The following is a 25,045-nucleotide window of genomic DNA, read 5'->3' as shown; positions in this document are numbered from 1 at the left end:
CTATGCTGGTAGCATTAATGCAGCCCCAGGCCATGACACTCCTACCACCATGCTTGACTCTAGGCAAGACACGCTTTGTTTTTCTACTCCTAATCTGGTTGCCGCTGTCACATATGCAAATATGTAGGGTGTTTAGCAGCTGTGTCACGACATGCCTTTGCGACAGTACGCTTCCCGGCAGTTGCGTTCACGCACCAAATAGACTTGTATGCCAACTGTTCCAGATGTCTTGAATAAAAAGAGTTCACGAACAAACTCGACTCGGATCATTCTACATGGTGTCACAAGTGAGCGGAATCACAGAGAGGACAATTTGCCATGGCAAAGTTTAATCCCCTGACAAGCTTTTCGTTCGACAAACCGACTGAATGGAATGACTTGAGACAATGCTTCGAGCGGTTCAGGCTCGCGACAAAGCTATGATAGAGGAATTAAACAGGATGGAGAAGGCTGGCGTTATCGAGCGGGTAACACAACCAACTGAATGGCGTGCACCCATGGTGCCGGTTCTAAAGAAACACACAGGCAAAGCCAGAGAATGTGTGGACTTGAAGAGGTTAAACGAGTCAGTCAAAAGAGAGCGGTACATCCTGCCCATTGTGGATGAAATAACTGCCAAGTTGAGTGGAGCAGCCGTGTTCTCTTCCCTGGATGCTGCGAGTGGATTCTGGCAGATCCCGCTACACCCAGACAAGTTGACAACTTTTATAACACCTTTTGGCAGATACTGTTTTAAAAGACTACCGCCTGAGATCTTCTAACACAAAATGTTGGAGGCTTTGCAAAGGCTTGATGGCGTGGAAGTTTTAATGGATGGCATTCTCATCTATGGGACCACAATGGAACAACACAATGAGAGGCTGGAGAAGGTGCTCCAGTGTATCCAGTCAGCAGGCCTGAAACTCAACAAGGACAAATGCTCCTGCAGACAAAGCCAGCTATGTTTCCGTTACATTTCATCGACCAATCAGGTGTCAGGCCTGACCCGGAAAAGGTTGAAGCCAGTTGTGATGTAACTGTTAACGTTTGAATGTACAAAGAAAAATGCTAGTACAAACTTATTCAATGTTTCCATGTTCTATTATGCATAATTCATATTAAAAAGGTAAGCTAACTGTAAGGGATTAGTCATTTAAATTTGCTAGTCCTAATGACTGTATTGTTGCTGTTAGATGCAAGATGGGGTTTTGAGACAGCCGCTGATCGAGATTATTTGGTACTGTGTAGTTAATATGATTAACTTGGAAAAAGGGGAGGTATCACCTATGCAAATATGTAGAGTGTTTTGCAGCAGTGTTACGACATGCTTTTGCTTTTCGGCAGTTGTGTTCACGCGCCAATTAGACTTGTATGCCAACTGTTCCTGCCATCTTGAATGAAAAGATTTCACGAACAAACTCGACTCGGGTCAGTCTACAGCCGCCACGCACGCTTGACTCCATCTGAACCAAATAAGTGTATCTTGGTCTCATCAGACCGCATGGCATGATTCCAGTAATCCATGTCCTTAGTCTGCTTGTCTTCAGCTTGTGGGCTTTCTTGTGCATCATCTTTAGAAGTGGCTTCCTTCTATGACAGCCATGCAGACCAATTTGGTGCAGTGTGAGGCGTATGGTCTGAGCACTGATGGGCATGATGAATGGATGATCTGTCTGAGGCAGAATCCATCTTTGATTGGCAGTGAAATAAGCGAATCAGTGATATTGAAGTATAAATTAAAGGATGCATTTTGTCAATTGAAACTAGTACATTACTGTACTAAATACTGTGTTATTCATATTATATTCTGCTGCCTGTTTTCATTAAAACATCACTGGTCCACTTTGGATGCAGGGTAGGTCCACAGAGTATAAGAAGTGGCCTATCCTGAGAAAACTGGAGCCCTAATGTTTGATCTTGTTCTTTTGGTGTTCTTGGCTATAAAAAACAAAGAAACATCATAGCCCATCATACGCCGCTAAACAGAGACCATCTGTGCGTACAAACATAGTTCAAACAACCTTTTAATCGTGCACTTTGCGTTTCATAAGAGCCAAAGCAACAAACCCAACATAGATAAAAGTGGTGGGCAACACAGGAGAAAGTTAAAAATATATAGTATATTGCATTTGCCAGCCTCTCTTTTGGGGGGCCTGTTCAAAACTGCTAAACAATAGATTATTTCTAGGATTTGAATGAATACATTTCTATTGCAAACAAAAATGAAAAGTTAATTTGCTTTCATACAATGAATAAGTCTTTCTTCATAAAATCAGTTAAACCATTTCTGTAAGTGAATTATGGGCGGGGGGGGGGGGGGCTGATTAAAAACATTGATGTACGAAGATTCAACAAACTTGTTTTGTGCTTGTACACTTTTTAGACATTAAGGGGTCCAAGTGTAAAAAAAATTGTGTCAAAAGACATCAGTAAAAGACACTGACATTGGATTTAAAAAAATTCACTCCTCACCTGCGAAAAGCCATTAAAAATTTGAAATGTTACTAATTTCTCTTTTTTTCTCATTCTAATGAGAAACAAATTGCGTAAAAATCTGATTGTCAATAAATAAATAAATAAATAAATAACTATGTCAGAGGAGAAAAAGATCAAAACCTCATTTTATTGCATTAAAATCTGGGCACAATAGTAAATAATGTTAAAACTCCATTCTGCCATTCTGTGTGCATAATGTGACCGTCACATCATCAAAAAATTATTACAGTAGTCTTGTTTTATGTTTATGTGGTTCCATCCATTTTGGATGGATGGAACAACACTACATGCTCCTTTTTTCCAAACATGTGTATAGTTTATATTTTTATGTTTTGTATGATTTTTGTTTGTGTGTGTGTGTGTGTGTGTGTGTGTTTGAGAAATAAAATTAATTCATTCATTCATTTTCTAATACACTTACTGTCATTCCAGAGGTTAGGTCACAGTTGAGCACCCGCTGATCCCACTTTGGTTGTGAGGCAGTGAACATCTAACGGTAATTGCAACATCAATGGACAACAACAGTCTTTACCTAACATCCATGTTTTTGGGACGTAGGAGGAAGTCAGAGTCCTCAGAGAACAAACACACTAGAAAGGGGCAAACATGCAAACTCCACACAGGAAAGTTGAAGCCGAGATTTTGGTCCCGACCTAACCTCAGAACTGTGATGCGGACGTGTTAACCACTAGATAAGGCGCCAACAAACAAACAACAAACTTCAAAGAAGAGCAGATTTTCCTCCTTTAGACACAATACTGAAAACTTGGAGAGTTAGTGATCATTTTTACTTGCAGACCACTGACAAGAAAATAAGTGGATATGTAAGAATGGGAACTAACTGCTTTGTATTTTGTCACTTGGTTGAGATGACATTTATAGTGATTAGTGTGAATTCATGAATGGTCAATCACTTATACGTGTTATCACACATTGTTAATGTGCAATTAGTCAGCCCTCTCACTGTTTTCTTTTACTGTGTAGCATTAGCTTCATGTGACATTTGAATCTTGCCAGTTATCAGTTAAGACGTGAGCTAACTCTGCTCCACTGGTCTTCATCTACTTCATTACATCTGTTGCCTCAAACAATGAGCTGTCTCAACGTTCAATGTTCCAACTGTGCAATCAAATTTTAATGAGGGTTCTGAATAAAAGGGCTAATTTGTCTATCGAGAATATTCAAAGGTGAAAGAATATTGTACTGTACAAGACTGGCACAATGTCTGACGTCTGGACTGTCTGTTCAAGCCTTGTACTATTTTGTTCTATCAAATACATCGTCAGCCCTGATGAAAGATTCAGAGAGCAGCACAGGGTAAAAGATTTAAGATGAAAAGCTGGAGAAAAACGGATTGTCACAAGGCAGACTTGGGCTGGCAAATGTGTCCCACTAGTGCACTTTCTTCGTCCACAGATAAAGATAAAACATTTCAATCACGCTTGCGTCCAGAAAAGTCCGCACTGCACATACTGCAGGGACTGTCGCGGGTGCTTCTTGCATGGTAGTGTTACCAACAGTGTCCGGACTTCGGCCGTCACTTACAAAAATGGCTGTGGGTCTTCGGCTTGCCCAGCTGATTACATCATGGGCAGAGGAACTCAAGTGTGGAAGTGATAAGTTGTTATGTCAATAGCTCCACTGTTATGTAACAGTTGAGTGGAAGTGCAGAGCAGCTTACTTTGAGATCCAACTCGGCAGATGACAAAATATTTACTTGGTTGTTTAATTTCACATTCAGTATTTGCACACATGCAATAAAAAAATTAATTAAAAAAAACAATTTTCCATTATGTTATTAGGTTCTTGAGTGATGTGAAGAATGTTTTAAAGCTGCTAAAACCCAATTCAAAACAAGTCTAAAATCATGACTTTGACTTTTGGCGGCACATTTTTACTGCAGACATCGTTTTTAGTGCAGAACTAGGACACACGTGCAAACCATACCAAAAAAATTTTTCAGAGGGATGCCAGTACGAATACTCACCTCTTGATACTAAATACCAATACCACTACTTAGTTTTGACACATATTTCCCCCAAAAGAAAGACCTATATATATAGCAATATAGCATTTTCCTTAAAAAGAAGAAGCTGGATATCGGCACGATACCTGATATCAATATTGGCCCACCACTAATTACAACAAATATGGATAAATATGAATAATTTTTGTGTGTGTCATTCTAACAAGAAAGCAACCAAAAAAAGGATCATGTTTCATGTTATTGTATTATAATACATATCATTACAAGATATGAACAGTTCTCTCTTGGATTGGTTTCTGGTTTGTTGGTGTATCATTAGGCTATAACAAATGATCATGTGCTATCTTTAAGCATGACAAGAAACTGTAGAGCAGATGTCTATGTTTTTGATGAGCAGATTTAAAAGTAAACAGTGAGATCAGGGCAGGACACACAACGTATCTTTGACTAGTCACATCCTAAGTGCAAAATCCAAGCTTCTATACAGCTTCCAAAATACACTCTGATTCTGCTTCAATAGCGGCATTAAAAATGTTTTTCATGAGCTGCATCCTGTCAGGAAGAGCACGGCAGCCATGATATCGTTCTTTGGATCTGTGAATGCGCCAGCTGTCAGCCTCATTCCAAGTATTGACATACATGATGATCTCAAAGGCACAATATCACACAAAACGAAGACAACATTATGCAGGGAGTGTTGAATGTGAATACAGTGTGTGGTGTGTCAGCTGTTCATATTTAGCTGCTATCCACCTGGCATTGCTTGGTCTTGTTGGTTCTTTGAGCCCACAGCACCAAACAAACACACAAACAAATACAGATTCTCACAGTGGTCACATTACATGGAAAGTGCCAACTGACAATGAATCAAATTATCAGGAAATATTTACAGCAAGTTTAATCGCTAGTCAATCTGGTGACCGGTAGTGTTATTGTGTTATTGGGACAGAGTAGACAAGAACATGAAGAGACAAACTCCAAACGGTTTCATCTTAGTAGCATTAGATTGACAATTTGTGCTGTCACTATCGACCTTTTTCAAAATCGAGTCACCTATCGATTATTCCATCGGTGGCCGTTGATGCAGCATACCAACCGCACGGAAAGATTGTTCAAATAACTTACTTTATGCTCCAGCATCCCGCGCTGTCACCCTGATGTTTTGCTATGGTTCCATTGGGGGGTAGTTGTGTGTGCGAAGGTTTTCCGATCACAATGTGGAAGTAAATGTGAAATGTTGAATATGCCATTGGAAATGCATGGGAAAAATGAGGGTACGGTAGGATGTGCGCGTCTTCCAAGTTTAAACCTCCAAGGTCACAATTTGATTTCCCTTCCGCATTCAGCCACTAACGGTGCTGGCCGACATACTCCGAAGGCACTTTTATCATGGAGATTGTTATTGACTTCCAAAGCTCGTCTGCCAAAAATCAGTTTTTCGGGTCTCTAATTTGTTTACAAGTGTCTCCAGCTCACATTGTTATTTTTCATTTGTGCCTCATGCTTTATAAAGTGATTATCTTATCATTCATTGTAATCATTCCTACCCGCAAGCCCCGTTTATACAAATTTGCATATTTATGTATGGGCATGGAGAGGGGGGAGTCTGGTCTGGAGATGTATGAAAGGAATGTGCTTGGATTCGTACGTACGCACAGATTTTTTTTATGCGTGTGACGCTTTCTGGAAATGGATGTACGGCGTGTTTTAGTATGAAAGCCACGCAAGTCTTAGTACATGAGACCCCTGGTCCTTGTGTCCTTGGTTCACAGTCATTGTTGTAGATTTTAACCAATGAGTTTCATACCATGTGGGAACAATTTGACTATTTGGGGAAGTCTTAGTGCACAAAACAACGTTCAGAAGGACAGACTTGGATGAGTTTGGTGTTTAAGAATAAAACTTTGGGATGAACCAGCGCAAAGATTTTGAACCGTGGACTGACTTCTGGCCTCCCTAATGCACTTGTCAATGCCTTTCCAGTTCTGTCTAGTCTAAGCGCACACCTTTTGAATTTTGACTTGCATTAGCGTCGTGCTTATTTGCACTGTTTTGAGTGGCCCAGATCCTTACTTCTTCAATCATTGTCATCTGGCAGTTGATATGCAGACTCAGCAGGACGCAGTTAAGGCTTAAGGCTACCTTTCTGAAGCTAAAAGACATTCATTTATAATTCGATGTGGGAGAGTGCATGGCAGCATGAGTCACATGCTATCACCTTAAAGCCAGAAGAGCTCATTCACAAGTTTTTCAGTCCACTTATGATTATGGGGTTTCAAAAAAACTAATGGATGGGCGTATGATTATTGCTACCAATTCCTCTAATGAAATACTCGAGATCTCCCTTCACATGGGCAATTTGAGTGTATTCCCTCTTGTTGCATTATTCTACATGTGTGAAGTTGTTTGTTGATGAGAGAAAGGAACATGATTGACGTCTACACGGGCCAGTATGAGGACTCCAGGATGCCGGAATTGCAATCTTACGATTACAGCGTGCTTGACATCACTCAAGTTTAACAAGATGAGGCTTGAATGCAAACAAACAACTGCAGTTTTCAAACAGGACTTAGTTCACACGAATGCTGAGTAATACGAACACTGAAGGAATGGTTCAAATATCTTATCCCATTTATTTTTGTGCCAGCTCTCTTAACCCTAATGCTAAATGATGGAAATGGGAAAATAAAGTGCACATTTAAAGTGCAAAAGTACAGAAAAAGCCCACAACTTGGGATTTTTTTAAATTTGGGGTTTATTGTCATAAACCAACCGTCTTTCCTTCACCTGAGTGTGTTGAACCTACCGGTACACGTTTTGTGTTATAAAAGAGATTTGAATTTGAAATCAGTTTGTGTACAGTATATGCTATATATACTATGCAGCCAAGACAATTGTCTGTACAAAAAGTTTACCTTTTGGGCAAAACGTTATATATAGATTTTTGCTGGGTACAACCAGGCAAGCATCTTATGTCTGTCTCTCCCACTTAATTTGAAATGACTCAGGGGAGTTCAAAGGGAAGCCATTAACCTGGAAAGACTAATTGCATCTTGCTTCAAAGATGTTTTTCTCAAGCAATGGTTTATGTCCCTCTGAATGTACATACTCAGAAAACCCCATTGGAAGATGTTTACAAAAATGAAATCAGACAATGTCATTGGTGGGTCTTTACCGTATGACAGACATTGAAAGCTCCTGTAAGCCGCATTGACAGTGGAGAAACGGAACATGGTCCACTGGACTCTATAGCCGCGTTTCCACCGCAGGAACTTCAGGGTAAATTTACGGGGCCAGCCCCGTATGTGCGCGTCTCCACTGGAGAAACCTTCCCAAATTGCCACATTTACAGGAACTTACGGTCCCGAGCGGAGGTCCTACTCGAGGGTAGGTCCTCCGCCGGCCCGATAAACTCCTGGTTGGGCTTTCGTGCTGATTGGCAAAAAATTATTTTGTATAAAAATGTATCTTACCTTCATGCGCGACGATGATGCATTCTCGGCTTAAGTCTTTTCCACAAAAACAATTCTCTTAATAATCCTTTGCCTATTTTCATCCACTCTACTGTTAGCCTTTTCAAATTCTTCATCTAGATGCCGTCTCCTCCCACTCAAACCATCCATTCATGCAAAGTACATGTAAAAAAGCAGAATAAAACGGCAACCGCTACAAGTTTTGGGTCGTACTCTGCAGTGGAGACACAGCCACAAGCGGGCCGGCTGAGAGGACGGTTTATATAAAAGTCCCTACCCCCCCTCCCCATACCCGAACGTCCTGCGGTGGAAACTCGGCTAATAGTCAGGTTTCCATCCAAAGTGAATTTTGTGAAAATGCGCAAAACGGACATGCCACTTATGCCCGTTTCCATCTGTTTTTCTTTTGCGAATATTGAGAGGGGACTCCACTGCTGTAGGTGGCGGTATACACCATAGAGATGTGATCCACCAGTAATTTAAAAGAAGAAGAAGAACAGGAAACTGCGCCGTGCGATAACGTTGTATTCTTGATAAACGGTAGCGTTTCTTTGCTGTTTTCCATCTAAAATTGCATTAATATTCATATATATTCTTTAATTAATTCCAAAAGGAAAATATACCTTACTTTACTCTAAAAACGTACGTGTGACTGAAGCGGTCGAAAATTGTGAGAAATGCCAAAACGGGTGATAACAAAAGGGGAAAATTTGACCGACAAAGCTGGAGCAATTATAGCGCAGGGGAAAGATAGCTCTGTGGCCGTAATGTATCCTGGAGACGAAAAGTGGGTGTATGTTCCAGAAAACTAATCCAAGCGTGTAGTTGTCTATGTGTATGTGTACAGGTATGAAATCTCCTCAATTGAGGATCCAAGTACAACGAGATGATGTATGCTGGCCGAAGACATGGTGGTGCCGGACAATGGGGCATCGGAGGCCTTGCAGGTGGTGTGCTCCTGATGTGGATGATCGTCCTTTGCTGGGAGCCGATTCAGATGGCCACCATTGGTCGAACGCTGGAGCACGTGTGGTGGTTTCGGTTGCGGTGGAGAAACGCTGCTGATAACCGCACCCGGGACGACTTTACTTGTCCAGGCGGGCAAGCCTGCCTGATTGCCAACGTAAGCAGTGATTGTCCGCTCCAGGTGTGTCGGAGGTGCTTCCGTGGCCGGGACATTCCTGTGATTGCCAGTGGGTGCCAACTGACGGTGGATGCCACGTGTTCTTTATGTGAGTATGATACAGAAAAAGGAATTGCACCAGGAAGACCAATGGCACTGACTGGACAATCACCTATGTCACAACCCACGTCGTTCCTATCGTGCCAACCTGTATGAAAATGGCACATGGACTGATTCGAACTGAGGTACGTTGGACAATCAAGTTCCCTATTTTACCAGAGTGTCATCGTGCTCGACGGGCATGGCATGACACTCTTCTGGGGGGGACGGGAACGTTGCTGGGATTCGCCAACCTGATTGACAACCAGATTACTACAAGCAAGCTGGACTACACTGGACAATACACACATGATGCATTAGTAAAAGTGGCACGGTGGATGCCAACTGCGGTGCAAGGTCAAGCACAGAATGTATTAATTTGGGAAAAACAAGTGCAGTTTCGAGAAAGAGTAAACAACTCCACTGATGCGGTATTGCAAAATATGACTGATTGGATGAATTGGACTGCGTGTTCATTGCAATACATACATGCCAAAGTACAAAGAAATCGATTTAAAGCAATTGTAATGACAAATAACCGTTCTCTTGCTGCCTCTAGGATGTCTACCTGTGGACATGGAACAATCATACTTATCGGTTAACCAATTTCACTGATGCCACAGCTCTCACCTTGATCCAGTGGGAGGTGTTGCATGACAACCGTTTGGGTATCTCCTTGGAGAAGTACAGTTGCGCACTGAGCGACTCTAAGGTGCTAAAACAGATGGTGAAAGACCACCGTCATAACATTACTAAATTGCAGATAATGACAGTGGTGGCCAGGGAAAAGGTACTTGCAGTGGCAAAGACGGTGGAACAATCATCAGCGTTGCACTGGTATGATATATTCACAGGATTATCACCCTTTGCATGGAAAGTAACGACTCCTCCATTGATTGTACTTGTGGCATTATGTGCGATATCTTTACTCAATGTATATACTTGCTTCTATGTGAAACAGGTAAAACGCGCCATGGATGACAAATTAACTAGAACACTTTTGGAATAAGGGGACGATATTTTGTAATAACATGTATGGATAATATCTATGGGAAATAATCACTTACCATAATGGTCAATTGTGGGAGGGTCATCAAACGACAAAACTATAACAGGGGTATGGGTCTATAATGAACCCATTTTTGATTTGGACAAATGTGCCAGGACCAATGCGTTTTCTGTAAATATTTTGAGGTTTCATGAGTCCAGGGGGTGGAATGAAGGGAAAAATAACCATGGTTTGATATGTCCTCATGAAACCTCTTATATAAGGATATGTTGTTGTCTTGAACTGTTGTACGAATCCAGGTGCCCAACAATTTGTAAATAAAGGGCGGGATCAGCCTGGGAAGTCCTCCTTGTTTATACTACAGCCTTCCCTGCTTCGCAAACATGTTTTTGAGAGTGCCTGGGAGAGGGCTTGGACAGCCCAGTTTCTCACACTCACATCTTTTTGCTAATGAATAAAAAACGGAACGGCACGCGGTCCGGACGTAGTCAGCTGTGGAACAGGCCCAGCCGTTGTTGCAGCTCGCTTCACCCGGACCGTAGGCTCCCCGGTCTAGTGTCAAGGTAAGCGCTGATGATGATCATATTATGCTGCTTAACGTTGTAGTGTATTGATTGCTGTTTGCGGGGAATAAAGTGTACAATTATTCTACCAAATCGAGTCGTGATTGTTGCTGTTTGCGGGGAATGAAAGGTATAATCATTCTAGCAAATCGACTGTTTGCGGGGAATGAAAGGTATAACCATTCTCGCAAATAAAGTTGTCATTGTTGCTGTTTGCGGGGAATGAAAGGTATAATCATTCGAGCACAGCGCAGGTGTTGATTACTGTTTGCGGGGGATAAAACGTATGATTATCCTAGCACAGTATAAATGTTGATTGCTATATGCGGGGAATAAAAGACACAATGATTCTAGCAAAAGCATATCAAGTCTCTGTGTATTCATTGTTGCCGCCGACCACTCACGATCCTGCATAAAAATATAAAGGTGAACTCGTGTTTTCCACAAAACAGTGATATAGTATCCGGTCAAAACGTGCGACATATATCCTGTCTTGTAGTCGCTTATTCGCAAAAGCTGTTTCCATAGCCTTTTTCGACACACTTCAAAATCCACCTCCTCCAAACGTAAAAAAGTTTTTGCGAATGTTGGGCCTTTTTTGAATTTCTGGCGTTTCCATTCAGTTTCTTTTTCGCAATTCTTGAAAATTTGAATAAAAATAGGTGGATGGAAACCTGACTAATGTCCCCCGCTCTGGACCATGTCCCCCTTTGCCATTGTACACTACCGCTGCTCTGTCATTTGTTTCCTCTTGGCTTTTGGGTCCACATGTAGAGGAACAAGTCAGCCATAACACACAGAACAATTCCTCCTCGCTGGAACATCCCAGCTTCAGGGGAAGTAAATTCATTTTATTGTCCAATGAGCGAATGTTAGCTAGGAAGAGTGATGCTATCGGTGGCTTGCTAGTCTTTAGCTGAGTTAGTGTAACCTGTGCACATATCTTCTACATTGCCTTCTTGGGTTTTTCAATAAACTGAGTCCAATTGCATCTTTGTTGGTTGCTCACCTGTGTGCATAAACAAGTGAGCGAGTCAACATCCTAGCTGGCTCTCCTAAAGGTCAGAAATTATATAAGTATAGGATGGAGGATTAGTAGGATTTGCAATATTCGCTCAGCCCGTCGAGGGACAACGGCTCCAAAATATCACCTAGTGACTACAATGTGAACCCAAAATCACAAAGATATCTTTAAAAATAGAATTATCAACATAACGTGACACATACACAGTAACATTGTGTTTTATTGCTTTAATCATTATGATTATTAAGAGAGAGCGGCATACGCATCTTACCTTGGCACATCAACAGCTCGCACGCACGTAGCATGGCGTCGCCACACGGCACACGCATGAGCTCACAATTTAAAAGCACAGGTAGAAATAATCAAATGAGGCCAAGTAATATGGTTCCAAATGCACGCACATGGAGTGTGAATATTTGAATTGCATTGTTTAGAGTCATGACCACAAAGAGATCCTACTTCAATTTTAATGGGAAGACTTGTAGAGCTTTGTTTTGTCCTCAAGACAGCCTCATTTGCATGTTCTCAATGCTGAATGCAGAAGTAACAGCCTCAATTTCATTTCCATGTCAATACACACGCTGTATCAGTGTTGAGATGAAAACATGAGGGCCTACAGAAGGAGAGCTTTGGTGTCGATGTAATGTACCCGACTAGAACTACAATATATAAACCCATCCAAAGTTAAAAAACACTAACAGTTTGCAAATACTTTGGATTTGACACCAAAAGACGAATATGAGCACACCTATTTTTCATGGGAGCATGGGAACATGCCACGATCACTCTATATCAGAAAAAAAATCCATGAGCGTAGCCGCAATGTTTCTAACCACTTCAGGCCGAAGCAGTCGATTAGACAATATTTGAGTGAATCAGTCTTTGGCCCCGCCCAGTAACTTTGACGGGCGAGTTTGTCAGATAAAATGAAATCATGAAACGTTGCAACACAGGACCATGAAATAAATCAATATATATATATATATATATATATATATATATATATATATATATATATATATATATATATATATATATATATATATATATATATATATATATATATATATATATATATATATATATATATATATGGGGGGGGGGTACGTGTGTGTGTGGGGGGGGGTGTAATTTAATGAATGAATGACGCATTTATTTAATTATTGTTTTTTCGAATTCCATATTTAATTAATAAATGACACATTTATAATTATTTCACGAAATATTTAATTATTTAATGGTGTATTCATTTATTTTATTTTGGCACTTTTGGTCCTCCATATTTGCACTGTCATGATCTTTTGGTTTTTCGTTTTTCGTAGGTTTTGCTTCATGTTACGTCTTGTTTTCTTGTGGTTCATGTCTTTCTCGTTATGGGTTTGTGTCCACCTGTTTGTCAGCCCCTGTCCCTTGTGTCTACCAATCAGCTACCTCAACCACTTGTGTCGTGTCTAGATGATTCTCATTGTCTTGTTACTTTGCTTATATTTAGTTCCTGGTTTCTGTTCAGTCCTTGTTGGCTCATTTGTTTGCTTTCGCTCATTGTTATTTTTTTGTTGCATCATCCCAGAAGCCAATTTCACTTGTAATCTTATCAAACAAAAAACTGCAGCCATCAGTGTCAATTTGCTGACAAGACCAGAAGACAGGGTCACAGAAAGACAGAATTCTCAATTGGCACAACTCTTCTATTCCCTTGCTGGCTCAACCAGTTGATGACAAGTGTGGTTTCCCAGAGAGAGCACGCTTTTGCATGTTGTCATCTGCCCTGACACACCCAGTGGGTGTTACGGTTGGTTAAAAATACTATTAAGAAATTGTCGGTCAGTGGCAACTTTGTATGTTAAGCATTTGGTCTCGATACATCAATTAATCAAAACTAAACTCAGTTGTTTATCTGCTTGATTGAGTTTGTTTTGCTTCAATCTCATCGTGGGACTGCTAGCGCTAACAGCTTTGGTTCTGTGCTACCTGTGACATACTTTGCATTGGTTGGTTGATGCGCCGTTCAAATCAAAGGCAAATTATGGACATTGGAAAAAAGTCACAACTTGCTCATTTCTCAATGTTTTTTTTTACAAAGTTTACGTTTTTGCTTATGCTAATGTTTGTAATGTATGTGCTATTAATACAGAACATATGAAAAAAAGAGACAAAAAAAATCATCTTACCGATTAAAGAATTGTGACAGTAAGGCATTGTGCGCAACAGCACAATGTGCAGGCAGGTAGTGATGGGAAAATGAAGCTTCATGAAGCACTTGTGATATTTTTTGACTCCCCTAGATGGTGCTCTTGGTTTAAATATAAAGGCTAGTGCAAAGGAAATTGATTACGTTTCCACTGCATCTTTCAACCAAGAGTGCCATCTAGAGGAGTCAAAAAATATCACAAGTGCTTCATGAAGCTTCATTTTCCCATCACTACAGGCAGGCGTCCTTGTTATATTGCTTTTCGTAATGTCAATATGCATTCAATGTGCTGACACTTTGCCCAATGAACTGTGCGTCGACAAAAGGACGCAGCTCAAAAGGGGCATGTTATGTTGTGTTTGCCTATTCTTCTTTTCTATGGCAGCGGAGGGTTGAAACACTTCAGTGGTAAGGTAGGATAGGCCTAAACAAACCGACGAACAAATTAGTATTACATCTATCTGGGAGCACTAAATAAAATCATTGTTAGTCATGGCTATTTCACTGTAATTTACACAAGATAAGAAAGTTCAAACCTGTACGATATGAATATAAAGGAATATCTGAGATAAAATTGCTGCAATGGATTCAATATTTTGTTTGGCAAATAACGTTTACCCTCTTGCCATTGTGACTTAGTAGTGTGATGGCTATTACTCCCAAGAGTTTCATTCTTGCAGAAAGATTGATTTTTATCAAGACAAAATGAACAAGATGTATACAACAATAGAATGTAGTAGAATGGAATTGTAATAAGGAGTAGATGAAATGGGTTGACATGCGTGTGTGTGTGTGGGGGGGGGGGGTGTTATTACGTCAACTCTAACTCCTCTATGGCTATCTTGTCACAGACAAAATCTCATCACTCCAGACTGCAGTCAAAGCTGAGACAACAGAGTGGGAGAAAGCACACTTTAGTTTTAGATTGGATATTTGGATCCACAAGGAACACAAGTGACCTCAGATCATCTGCATGTGGTTGTCGAACTCAGATCGTTGACAGGAATAATAGTCATTTGCCTCTTGACTTCCATATTGGGAATTATTTACGTATTCATCTTTGAATTTCATGTCGGATTTGCATCCATACAAAACCACACTAACCACATGCAGCCACAGGTCAACACTATGACTGACATGATTAGAATTAAATGACTAGAGATGGAACGTATTGTTTAGAAATCCGTGACTAGGTTAGAAAAACATAAATTGTTCATGCCTGTAACGACAAAAACACAGGTCTGTGTTGAGGAACAGTTGTATAAACAGTGCAAGTGGTAGCTTACTTCATACATAATTTATTTGCCTTATACATGGTGCATGTGTATGAATATTGCATGCTGATATGTGTGGCAATGTTCAAGGAAGATACTTTCCGTTTTCACAGACGATAATTGCCGAGAGCAATTAAGTGCTATTTCATATCAAATGTCTTACCAGGGTCCCAGGGTAGCCTGGAGGTTTGTTCTAAATATAGCCTACCAGACATGGGACATTGTGATTTCCAAAGAATGTTGGAGAAGTGATCATTTGAAAATGTAATCACTGATAGTGTTGCATATTGATATTTATCTGTTTCCTACCTTGTTTAATCATTGTTGAAATCATTTAAATCATTAACATGATCAGTGTCTTCTCATAAATGAACATAGTTAGTTATTATTAATTGCTTAAAGTTAATTTGAGCAAATTTATTTCAGAGTGTGTTTGAAACCGGTAGCCCTATGCATTTAGTCGTACCCAAAAAGTAGCTCCCCGGTTATGTCCCCTGGTCAAATTGAGGCTTTAGGGCACTTTTTCACTGAGGAACGGGTAATTACTTATCAACTGTGATCAATAAGCAATAAGAATTGTTATCCAGGTTAAGAGAACTCGTCACTGCTCCTGTGCCAAGCTTATAATTTGTTTGGCTCCTGACAGGTGCTCTGTTTCTGGCAACAGGCCACATGTGGAGGATCCAAGGAACGCTCATTAGAGATACATTTTTGGCCTGGCTACTCTACAAACCTATGAATGTACTCTTGTAGCCAGCTGTGACAGGGCAGAACAGATGCTGATCACCGCATTGCGAGGCGAGGCGAGGCGAGGCAGCTTTATTTATAGCACATTTCATACACAAGGCAACTCAATGTAGGTTACAAGACTTTAAGTGAGTGACTTTTTCAAATGTTTGAATCATTTTGATTATTTTGACAATGCAAATCTTTCAATCTTTTATAAATACAGGTACTGTACATAATCTACAACTATAAATTGTCGGGCACGGGCAAGCCACAATAATGTACCTCAACTGACATAAATCAATAAAAACAAATGATTCCAAATCTGACTCGCCATTGAATGACTGCAGATATTAGCGATTGTCACTTTCAAACTAAGCCCTCATTAGCATGCAGAAATGCTCCTCACAGGAAAAAAGTCCCCTGAAGCGTAATTGTTCTTTTCTTCACCAATATAAATAGTATAATGTCAACACTTGACTTGTAATGTAGTAAGGACCCCTTAAGGCCATTGGGCAGTCGGTGAGCATGTAGCCCCTTTCTTTGGCCGGTCAGCATGGTAAATTCCATTGAATTCATCTTGCCATAGCTTGGCTTTCATCACTCTAACATTTCTTGAAGGTGCATAGTGACACACTAAATCGGGCGGAGAATCTAGGCAGCCCAAAAAAATTGGTGAAAACAAACCAGGCAGATTGTTGTAGTTGTCAAGCAACATTTCACATTTGGAAATTAAAATAATCCTCACAAATCAAATTACAACGATCCAAAGTCCAATGCTTTTTTTTTTTGTGGCATAAACTTGTAATTGTCCACAAGCCACTTATTCAGTTTACGCTCAATGGCCTTGTCAGAAGCCTGTACAGCAGAATATACTTAAACCTGCCCTTCCATCATAATCAAACATTTTTCCACTATTTCATGCATAATCTATGTCCTGTTATAATTGGGATATCTATTCAGTTTGTGGATTGGATGCAATAGGCAATAAATGGCAAAAGGCTTTAAAAAACGCTTTGAATTCAAGGTCATTGTAAACGTAGGATTGTGACTCATTATTCAAGTATGTGCATTCCACTAATTTGTTTGCACTGCGAAGAGCCACTCAATGTGCTCACGAAGTCGCGTGGCGTCACCATGGAGGTGGAAAAAATGTCCTTCAGGGGGACTGGGCCCGTCACCCTTCTGTGGCTGGGTCAAGATGCACTGTCGCCGACGGTGAAGGGACACAGTGGCCACATAATGAACTCTATTTTCCATATCAATTTAAGAGGAGAACAGAGACGCAATTGGGGCAAAGCTCATTTACATATTGAATATTCATGGTAAATAGATAAATGTTAAAAATCACACTTATTTTAAATAAGCTAAAAAATATATATATATTTTTTTAATGATTAAAGGGGGCCTTAAACGAAAAGTGCACAACCCCAAGTGTGAGAAAAAGGAATTATGCGCAAACGGGAGAATATGGTGGAAACTGAACAATTTATGAGAGGTTCAGACACAACAACCTCATGGAGAAAAGAGAAATGGTCTGTGGCCACTACTGCCCCAAAAAATTTTTTAGCGGCATTTAATCATCTAGAAATCAACTGTGACCAAGAGATGCTCTACAAATTATTTATTCACATTGATTTATTAATAATACTATTTTTTTTAATTACTCTACATGCACAAACTGAACAGCAAGAAGAGCACGAAGTAGAATATTTGCAAAATATCTTACAATTTGAAACCCCAAATATTTAAGTTACAATACATTAAACATAGCTTACAACAAAAGCAGCGTTCCAGAGCTGAATAAACACACATAATAAACTCGTTGAATCAATACATAAAATTGTATCACACAAAAAGCAATTAGGCGTAACACTTTTGTTGCACTTATTCTGCAATTTACTTGATAATTTATGGTAAACTATACTTCACATTTTTTTCCTTGAAAACAAATTCCCAGAGAAGGAGTTGATTAAAATACAATCTGAGACTCAGTCGAAACTTGTGGTGACTAACTCAGAAAGACATACAGTACAGTACAAGTGACCGTTTTTACAAGGCAGTCTTCATTTATTTACTGAACACCAAGTCAGCACCCGTGCGACATTTGTTAGGAATAAGCGGCTCGGAAAATAGATGGATGGAATAATGATCAGTTAGAAAGAACAGCAGCTAGGCAAAGTTAGCAATTCGATGCTACACGTATTGGATTGACTAATGAATTTGACTGTCACTGAAATCATAAATTTGTTTCTGGGTTTAGATTTAACTTCAGTCAGGATTAACATAAACATTTACTTGCTCTTCAAACAGTGTAGTTACACATTCTTTTTACGGCCAAACAAAACAATATACAATATTTTGAGGGTGGATGGGAAAATGATGTAAAAGTAGCCAATCACTGACATGACACTCACAGCACTAAATTTAATACAAGATCAAGAAGTAACACCAGAAGAAAAAGATTGAACTGTTTAACCTATTTGACACATTCAAACATTTCTCTTCCCTAAGGAATTAATTCCACTTTCTCATTATGAATATGTATTCAAACTAGTCAATACAGAAATAGTTAAATGATCATGCGGACTAAGCATCATGCAAAAATATACTCTTCTTTTTATGATACTTTTCACAATATACTGTAGGCCTCAACTTCACTGTAGCAACGCAATCAATAAACTACAGCGGTTCTGGTGTTGCCAAGGATTATTATTTTATTTTTTTTTGTACTTTGCGAAAGTCACAAGACCAAACCTTGAAAACAGGGGAGCCATGACGTTCGCAATGCGAAAACAAGGGCACTTGACATCAGTTTCAGTCGAAATTTGTATTCCACATACGCAATATTAATCAGGATATCGTCTAGTCTAGTTTAGCGGGACACAACATATTGAAAACATTATTATTTTTTTAAATACTTAATTTTTACACAATGATTGTTTGACTGGAAAAATATATTTTTACATCATTCATGAGATGAGTAAAGATGATTACATATCTATATATTCACGTAGCATCCAGTTGGGTTTTGGTTGTATGTGTGTCAGGAATATGAGTTGTGTCATCAATTGATAGAGACCCCTTCACATCGCTTAGCAGGGACGTGTCAATGGAACTGACATCTAAACATTGAGATGCTGATCTGATCATGTTTTCTGCTGTCTTGCCATTCATCACCTTTGCCTCTTGATGACCATTTTCATTATGTTTTGTGTTTACATCTGTAGCAGTATTCACAAAAGCTCTTTTGGCTTCGTCATTTTGTCCACTAATATTGGACAATGACGTATGTGGGTCGCGGACCGTACTAAAAGCCGCCGGAATGGCTGACAATCTCCTCTGCTTTCCCTCTTGCTGCTTGCAATGGTACAGCCCACGAAACGCTGAGCGGAACTTCTGAGACATGGCATTGTATATCACAGGGTTGATTGCGCTGTTAGAATAAATGCACGTCCGGCAAAATAATAGGAACCAGGCATCCAAATAGGGTGTGGACACAAAAGAGTTGATCAAAACTAGTGTTCGATAGGGCATCCACAGTAGAGCGAAAAGGATCACCACTACAGCTAACATCTTTGTTACCTGTAGAAAGGAAGAGAGGGGACACTGCATTACACGATTAACAAAAGTGATTTAGTTTCCACACAGTCACAAGATGAATTGGTTGTTTTTCATACAATAAATTGGAAAGAATTCTCAATCAATTCGCAATTGATGTAACATTTTAAGTAGCAAAATATGACATGTATCTCTATCATGTGTGACATCAATGGTCAACAGAGCAGTTTTTGCTTTAAGTTAAATGTTTGGAGTCTTTTTCTGCAATATTTATTCCAAAATATGTTTTTTTTGTGATTTTTTTTTTCTGAGCTCAGTATTGTTCATTCGGTAATCTTACCAATTTGACATGTCATCATCATTGCTCTCTCTCTTTCTCTTTTTTTTGTATGTGCCTGAGTATATGCGTGTGGGGGTGTGGGTGTGTGTGTGGGTGTGTGGGTGCATATGTGCGTGCGTGTGTGCTCATTAATTCACCTAAAACCTATTAAAAATCCACATACTGTTCACCTAAACCAAATATTTTTGAATCCCGCTAGAGTCGTGAAGTTGTCAGGAGACCCGAGGAAGGATCAAAGAAAAGAAAGAAAAGTGAAATCCAGCACCGACCAGGCATCACCTACTACCCACAGGGTTAGTAGATTGTGTTTGAATTTCGGTAGATGCTGGTGTGGTGGATCTGGCATGCATGAAAACCTCCACCAAAGAGGGGAGCCGTTGACCCCGGCCAGGACAGAGCAAGCACAACCCCCCAGAGCCCCCCAGGCCGCGGCAGCGCCAAGGCACAAACCCCGGGCGAGAGCAAACCCAGGAGCCCGGAGCACTCCCCACCCCATGAGAAGAAAGAACCAAAGAAGAACCACATTTCCCATGAGGACAAGCGCTGACCATTGTGAAATACGGACGTCCCGGGCGCAGTTGGACTGAATTACATTGTTTCCAGTGGCTATCTTCTATTTTTTCTTTATACAGTACTGTAACGTTACTCAAGTATGTTAAGAGCAGACGGTGGTTGTGATCTTACCTTCTCTATTGTATACACATAAACGCTGCGCTCTCCCTCCCTTCTTCCCTTCCTCCCTTCCCGCGATGCATTCGTAAACAAGAAAGCACACAACTTTTGAATGTTGCATGGCTGGTCGAGTCAGTGTAAAAGGGCAACTATCAAGCTGATGGCTAATTATTGCTACCACACAATTTTCCGATAGCTAACATTAGCATAAATATTTTGATTTGAGCATGGAAAGCTACCTGCTAAAAAGAGATAAGGCAGCGTCAGATGGAAATCCCCCTCGTCTTTGACCTCATGCCAGCGAGTGAAATCCTGTACTATGCCACATCCAGGTAGGCTTTTTATCATTATTATTATTGTCACCTCAGACAAAAATCTTCGTTTCTTGGGGTGTTTTGTAGCTTCTGCGTGATAACGGTAATCGCGCGTAGACAATTGACTCGACTGCCGTCTGGAATGACTGAGGAAAGGACATATGCATGCCGTAAAGCAGTCTGCACGTTTGTAGTTTTTTTTGTATGGCAAAGTTCACACCATCCACACAAAGTTGTTTAATGCCAGTAAAAATGATATAGACCCCCTCAGGCCTTGACAAAGGTTTCATTAATCTAGCTGTAAATCAATGTTTCATCAGCAGAATTATGAAGATATGAATTGAAATTGAAGGTTGAAAAGTTAATTAGAGGAACTTTAACTAAAGTCCAAAAAGTAGATTAAGCAACAAACAACCACACAAAACTCACTAAAACATATCAACTAAAAGGAAGGACAAGCAAAAGCAAAAACGCCACCAAGACTACTTCTTCTCGTGAATTTTATATGGCAGTTAGCAAAACAACTTTTGGTGCAATACCGCCACCTACTGAACTCCAACAAAGACTGAAAAGAGGCAGAAACAAATGCTGCATTCGAGGAAGGTGGGGAAATGGATATATTACAATTGTTTTTTCCCAGTTTCGACCTCAAAGCGTTTGTGGCAAATGTAAACAACAAAGATGGCTGATACTGATCAATTGTTTGTTGTTCTGGTTAACAAAATCAGTCGAAATCTCATTGGGTTATGTAAAGTTACTTTTTCTGAATAACTAAATTAATGTTATAATAAATAAATAGATACATATGATTGTAATCATGTAAATTGCGTTTTTCCATTCACGGTGTTTGTCTCTTTGGGGTTCGCTATTGTCGAGTGACATCAGTGAAGCCGGTCAGTGAAGTTGGGTGCCTTTTTCCCCCGACTTCGCAACTCGGATTTACGAGTTCAAAGTGGCGTTCCCGTGCATACTTCCTGGTATGAAATCGGAAAAGTCTGACTTCTCACCTTCCTCAAATGCAGCGTACAAGCAAACTAACGAGACAAATAAGAAACACCTGAACAAGACACAGGTTGCTGAGGGATCTGATAGGAAGAAACAAGGGACTAGGAGACACAGCACAGGTGGACACAAAACCCTAACGAGGCAAAACATGATACAAACCACAAGAAGACAAGAAAGGCATAACATATAACAAAACAAAAACACAAATCATGACTTTTTTTTTTAATTAACGGTAATTTGCTTAATTTGTGTTGTTGTTGCAATTCAGGCACAGTGAATCAGATTGTTTATAAAATGCTTAAATTCAGAATCTTAAAATGCAACTTAAAATATGCATTATTTGCTTTGAGGCTGTTGATGGAAAAGGAGCTGCATTGTGTCTTTGTAGAGCTAGGAGAATGCTTATTACATTGTATAGTACCCTGAGAGTGCCTGTGGTACTGCATGAGGAAGTCTGGCATGTCAGAGAAGTATGTTGGAATAGTACAGTTCATGTATGAGAGCTGTGACACAGTGATGAGGTGCGCTGTGGCTGTTACAGAGGAGTTTAGGGTGTTAGTGGGATTGCATCAGGGTTCAATGAGCACTAAGCCCCTTCCTGTTTGCAGTGGTGAGGGATAGGCTGATAGATGAGGTTAGACAGGAAATCTTATGGACCATGACGTTCGCAAAAGGCAATGTGAGAGCGGGGAGCAAGTGGAGGAACATTTAGAAAGGGAGAAGAGTGTACTAAAGATTAGCTGAATAATATAGTATATTCTGTCCACCTATATTCAATCTGTGTGGATAAACGAAAGCTATCGAGAGGGAAGAGTGAGTTTACAGAGGAGAGATAGTGAGGGTGGAGGAGTTTAAATACTTGATGTAGGAGGTCAGCAGCCCACGACAACGGTGTGTAATAGAAAAAAGTAATAAAATAAAATAAAATAAAAAATATTCAAAAACTGATGTAAACAGGTTAGAAGGTGGAGGAAAGTGTTAGGTGTTGCGTCATAGAAGAGCTTTATAAGATTTTAAGTTAGTGGGGAGGCCAGCCATGATGTATGGCCTAGTGGCACTGAACAAGCGACCAATGGCAGAACTGGAGGTTTGTGAAAATGACCATGTTGAGGTTTTCTTTAGCAGTGACCAGGTTGGATATGATTAGAAATTGGCTCATAGAGGGACAGTCAAGGTTAGATGGTTTGGAAAAGTTCCGGTTACTAAGCACATTGGGTGGAAGGGTGTTGAGGATGGTGCTGCCAGGCAAGAGAGCTGGAAGAAGTTGATAGTGAGGGAAGAAATGAAGGCAGTTAGTGATAGAGAGGAGGATCCAGAAGATAGGCTTAGGCCCCGTCTCAAACAAATCTCGTACACACAGAAACATTTCAAGACTTGTGTGTGTCCAAAAGAAGACGCTGTGTAACGGCTGTAATGCATATGCCAAGTCTGGAGTGGCGCTGTAGCGCAGCCACAGAGAGTTAACGGAAAGCGTAGAAGAATCAGCGAAGAAGATGAACACTTTTTTCCCCCTAACTTTATTGCAATCTACAGAACAAACATGGCTTTGCATGTATCAAAACAATATGAAAAAGACAAACACAGGAGAACTGACAATGGCGGGTGATTCAAGTACAACACCGCTTGTTGAATGTGGGAATAAAGAAGCAAAATATTTTGCTGCAAAAGCATAAGCAAGCTAAGGAGGCTGCGCAAAACGACGACGACACGTCTATCCGCCATTGTTGTTGACAGACTGACGGTTCGCGCGCAGTCACGCGAGAATTGCCGCATACGTCATCAATCTGCGACAATGCGTCGTCATCGAGCTGCGACCATTACGTCATCGCTGGAGGAGTATCCTGCATATGGTGTCCAGACGGACGTGTGCGGGGTGCGTTTTGAAATCTTTCCACTCTGGAGCCCGGTTTCAAAAGTGATCGGTTTCAAGCCATCGTGTGGACGAACGGCCTAAACGGTAAGAAACGTGTGACGATACATTGAAACTGGCTTTTGTGTGAACGAGGCCTTGAAGCTGCTGTGGTGACACGTAACGAGATAAGCCAATAGGGAAAAAAGTCCAGAAGTAAAAAATCAATAAGGATAAAACCTAACAGACTTTCTGAAGATCAGATTCCACAAGTTGGGAAATCTGTAAATACAATTTAACATTTCACTTGATGTCTACTGGCTGTGTGTGTGCCTGTGTACATCATCCCTTGGCTTACCCCTCACAACAATCACCCACTACCACACAGTGACCATGGAAACAGCTCAGACATGTCTGAACATCACATAGCAGGGGGTGGGGGTGGGGGGAGAAAGTCAGTCTGTAAGCCTCCAGTGATTAGTGTTATCAGTCTCTAATAATACTGCACACCTTTAACCTCCTACCTCTGTGCTCCAGCTGTCATTTTTTTTTGTTGGAAAAGCCTTCACACCACCTTTATGACTTTTTAACTCAAGTATGTACGTTTCCTTTCATGCATCTGACTCTTTTCACGGCGAAGGAAAGAACAATGGGCAAAGCAAGCAGCGTGCCTATCACTATTTTTGCTGGGAGGAGGTATGTCATAAGTGTGTTTTAAGATAAGGTTCCAAGTCCAAGCTGTGCGGTAAGCCAGCTGCAGCTACCTCAGCAGGTAGATAAAGAGAAAATGCGTACGCAAAGCAAAATGTTTGATTTAAAAGGACAGGGGAAGCTTTCTAATTATGTCATGAGGAGCAGACCAGCGTTGGGTAATTTTGAATATGCAGATTAATAATGTGGTGGCAGCCTACTTGGGTCCAACATGACAAGAAGATAAGAGAATAGCTCTGCCTTCGGAATTGAAAAAAATATATAAAATATATTGAGCTCACTGTGCTGTCAAAATGCCTCAAGCAACAATGACCCCATATCTTCTTCTTCGAGAGGCACATCAGGAGGTCATAGCCATGAGGAATCAAATAAGATTAAAATTGTTTCGAAATCTTTTTCATCTCCATTCATAAAAGTGCAATTCTTCAGCGTGGAAAAGTTCATCAATATCCTATCTGATGAAGTTGGCCAATCAAATGATGAATGAAAGAGTGTGAAGTGTCTGTTGAAGAAATGAGAGGGTCACATCATCAGCAGGTTTTAAGAACACTTCTTTGTAAATCCCAAATCACATTATGTGCATCTTCTGCTCTGAGATGGAGGCCCTTGACTACAGGAGATTGAGATCTTTTCAAACTCAGACCTCAGG

The 25,045-nt window shown here is 40.4% G+C and overlaps 1 protein-coding gene across 4 annotated transcripts in view; it reads right to left on the bottom strand.

Moving 5' to 3' along the window:
• Positions 1-17,550: 17,550 nt before the first annotated feature.
• The window catches only part of trhr2 (thyrotropin releasing hormone receptor 2), a 31,481-nt gene continuing 23,986 nt past the window's right edge, over positions 17,551-25,045 (bottom strand). For 2 of the 4 annotated variants that reach the window (XM_086074570.1, XM_086074569.1), the window contains exon 6: positions 17,553-19,529. In XM_086074570.1, coding sequence (XP_085930696.1) covers positions 18,954-19,529 — 576 coding nt within the window. In that variant the 3' untranslated portion in view covers positions 17,553-18,953. Of the gene's footprint in view, positions 19,530-25,045 lie in introns of all 4 variants that reach the window. The other 2 variants (XM_086074571.1, XM_086074573.1) reach the window with 2 other exon arrangements.

This window comes from Leptonotus elevatus, chromosome 4 (assembly GCF_054856555.1).
Source record: "Leptonotus elevatus isolate MCC_2025b chromosome 4, RoL_Lele_1.0, whole genome shotgun sequence".
Taxonomy (NCBI): Eukaryota; Metazoa; Chordata; class Actinopteri; order Syngnathiformes; family Syngnathidae; genus Leptonotus; species Leptonotus elevatus.
The sequence above is the reverse complement of the archived record's forward strand: the minus strand, read 5'-3'. Positions and strand labels throughout refer to the sequence as shown.